This window comes from Corvus brachyrhynchos, unplaced genomic scaffold (genome assembly GCF_000691975.1).
Source record: "Corvus brachyrhynchos isolate BGI_N302 unplaced genomic scaffold, ASM69197v1 scaffold79, whole genome shotgun sequence".
NCBI lineage: Eukaryota > Metazoa > Chordata > Aves > Passeriformes > Corvidae > Corvus > Corvus brachyrhynchos.
Window position 1 is genome coordinate 1586476 of NW_008240023.1, and position 1702 is coordinate 1588177.

At 50.2% G+C, this 1702-nt stretch overlaps 1 protein-coding gene across 1 annotated transcript in view; it reads right to left on the bottom strand.

The window, feature by feature from the left end:
- Positions 1–968: 968 nt before the first annotated feature.
- The window catches only part of GBX2 (gastrulation brain homeobox 2), a 7929-nt gene continuing 7195 nt past the window's right edge, over positions 969–1702 (bottom strand). The window contains exon 2 of the mRNA XM_008640735.2: positions 969–1610. Coding sequence (XP_008638957.1) covers positions 1068–1610 — 543 coding nt within the window. The 3' untranslated portion in view covers positions 969–1067. The remainder of the gene's footprint in view (positions 1611–1702) is intronic.

Here is a 1702-nt window from a genome sequence, read left to right on the forward strand (position 1 = left end):
GAGCAGCATCGCTCTGCACTGGCAGCGCAGGAGGGGAGAAGAAAATCAGCTCCACGCCAAATCCTGGACAGAACAGCCGGGGGCTGCAGGGCTTTTTTTTTTAGTCTTTTTTTTTGTAAGTCTTTTTTGTTTCTTTGTCGGTTTTTATTCACAAGACTTAGTTTGCTTTTAAATTTCATAACTTATAAGGAAATAAGCTACATTGAAATAAATTAAACACAATAGTGAGGATCGTGCTGCTTTTTTTTTTTTCTTTTTTTGCCTTTCCCCCCTCCCTCCCTCTCTTTCTTTCCTTTAAACATGGCTTTGTTAGAAAAAGCAAACCAAAACGACAAAAAACCACGCCAAAAAAAAAAAAAAAAAAAAAGATTAAAAACCTCCCCCCCCAGTGCCTGCCACTCAGCCATCGGCAATAAAACCAAACAATAAAAAAGGCATGAAATGAAACTCTGAGTTTTCTTTCAGGTTTTTTTGTTTGTTTGTTCGCTTGTCTTTTTGTTTTTGTTTGTTTTTTTTTACCTTTCGCCCCCGAATAAGAAAGAAAACCCCAAAGATGGCTAAAGGCGCCGCGGGTTTCGCTGGGGATGCTCCGGTGAGGGGGATCCAGCGCCGGCACCGCTCCGCATCCGCCGTGCCCATCGCAGCCAAGGCAGCACAAGGGGGTCCCAACCGGGGACGGTAATAAATATCTGTGTGTGTGTGTGTGTGTGTGTGTGTGTGTGTTTGTGTGTCTCTTCCAGCGTGTGATATTCCCTGCTCCGAACCCAAACAGTTCCCAAGCCTCTTCCCCTCGCAGGCTCTCGGTGAGTGGAAAGTTTTGCTTTAAAGTTCGATTTGCCACGCGCTCGCGCAGGGTTTGGTTTGGGGTTTTTTTTGTGTTTTTTTAGGGTTTTTTTTCTGGTGGGTTTTTTGTTGTTGTTGTTGGTTTGGTGGTGTGGTTTTTTTGGGTTGGTGTTTTTTTTTTTTTTTTCTCTCGGCTTTGTTTTTCTTCAGGCGGGTTGCTTTGCAACCCCGGGTTGGAAACTTTTCCCTTAAAAACTTGTGGCTCTGAGGGTAGGAGGGAGAGATCAGGGTCGGGCTTGCTCCAGCTGCTGGTGCTGACTCCTGATCGCAAACCTGCTGACGTGCACCGGGATGGGGACCACGATCTTAGGGTTTCGGGAAGGTTCCCCTGTCTTGGAGTTGGCGTTGCCCGCCTTGACCCGTTTCCATTTCGCCCGTCTGTTCTGGAACCAGATTTTCACCTGCACCTCGCTGAGTTTGAGGGCGTGGGCGATCTGGGACCTCTCCGTCAGGGACAGGTACTTTTTGCAGTGAAACTCCTTCTCCAGCTCCAGCAGCTGCTCGCTGGTGAAGGCTGTTCGCCTCCGCCGGTTTTTGCCCGTGGATGTGGTGTTGGTGGAATTGGGGGGGTTTTGGGGGTTTTCCTCGAGCGCGTTGCCAGAGTCCTCTTCCTTGTGAGCCGCCTGGCCGGGGATGTTGTCGTCCGAACTATAATCTAGATCGCTGTCCATGGAGAAACTTTCCTCCTTGCCTTTCGCGTCCTCTTCTGCTTTGGCGTCCTCCTTGCCCTGGCCCCGGAGAGCCCCGGCTGGGAACGAAGCAGAGGCCTCTCGTTAGCATCCCGCACCCTCCGTGCCGCGGCGCCCCCCGCCCTGCAGCTCCATCACCCCAAAATTGATGGCTTGGGGATTCTTCCCCC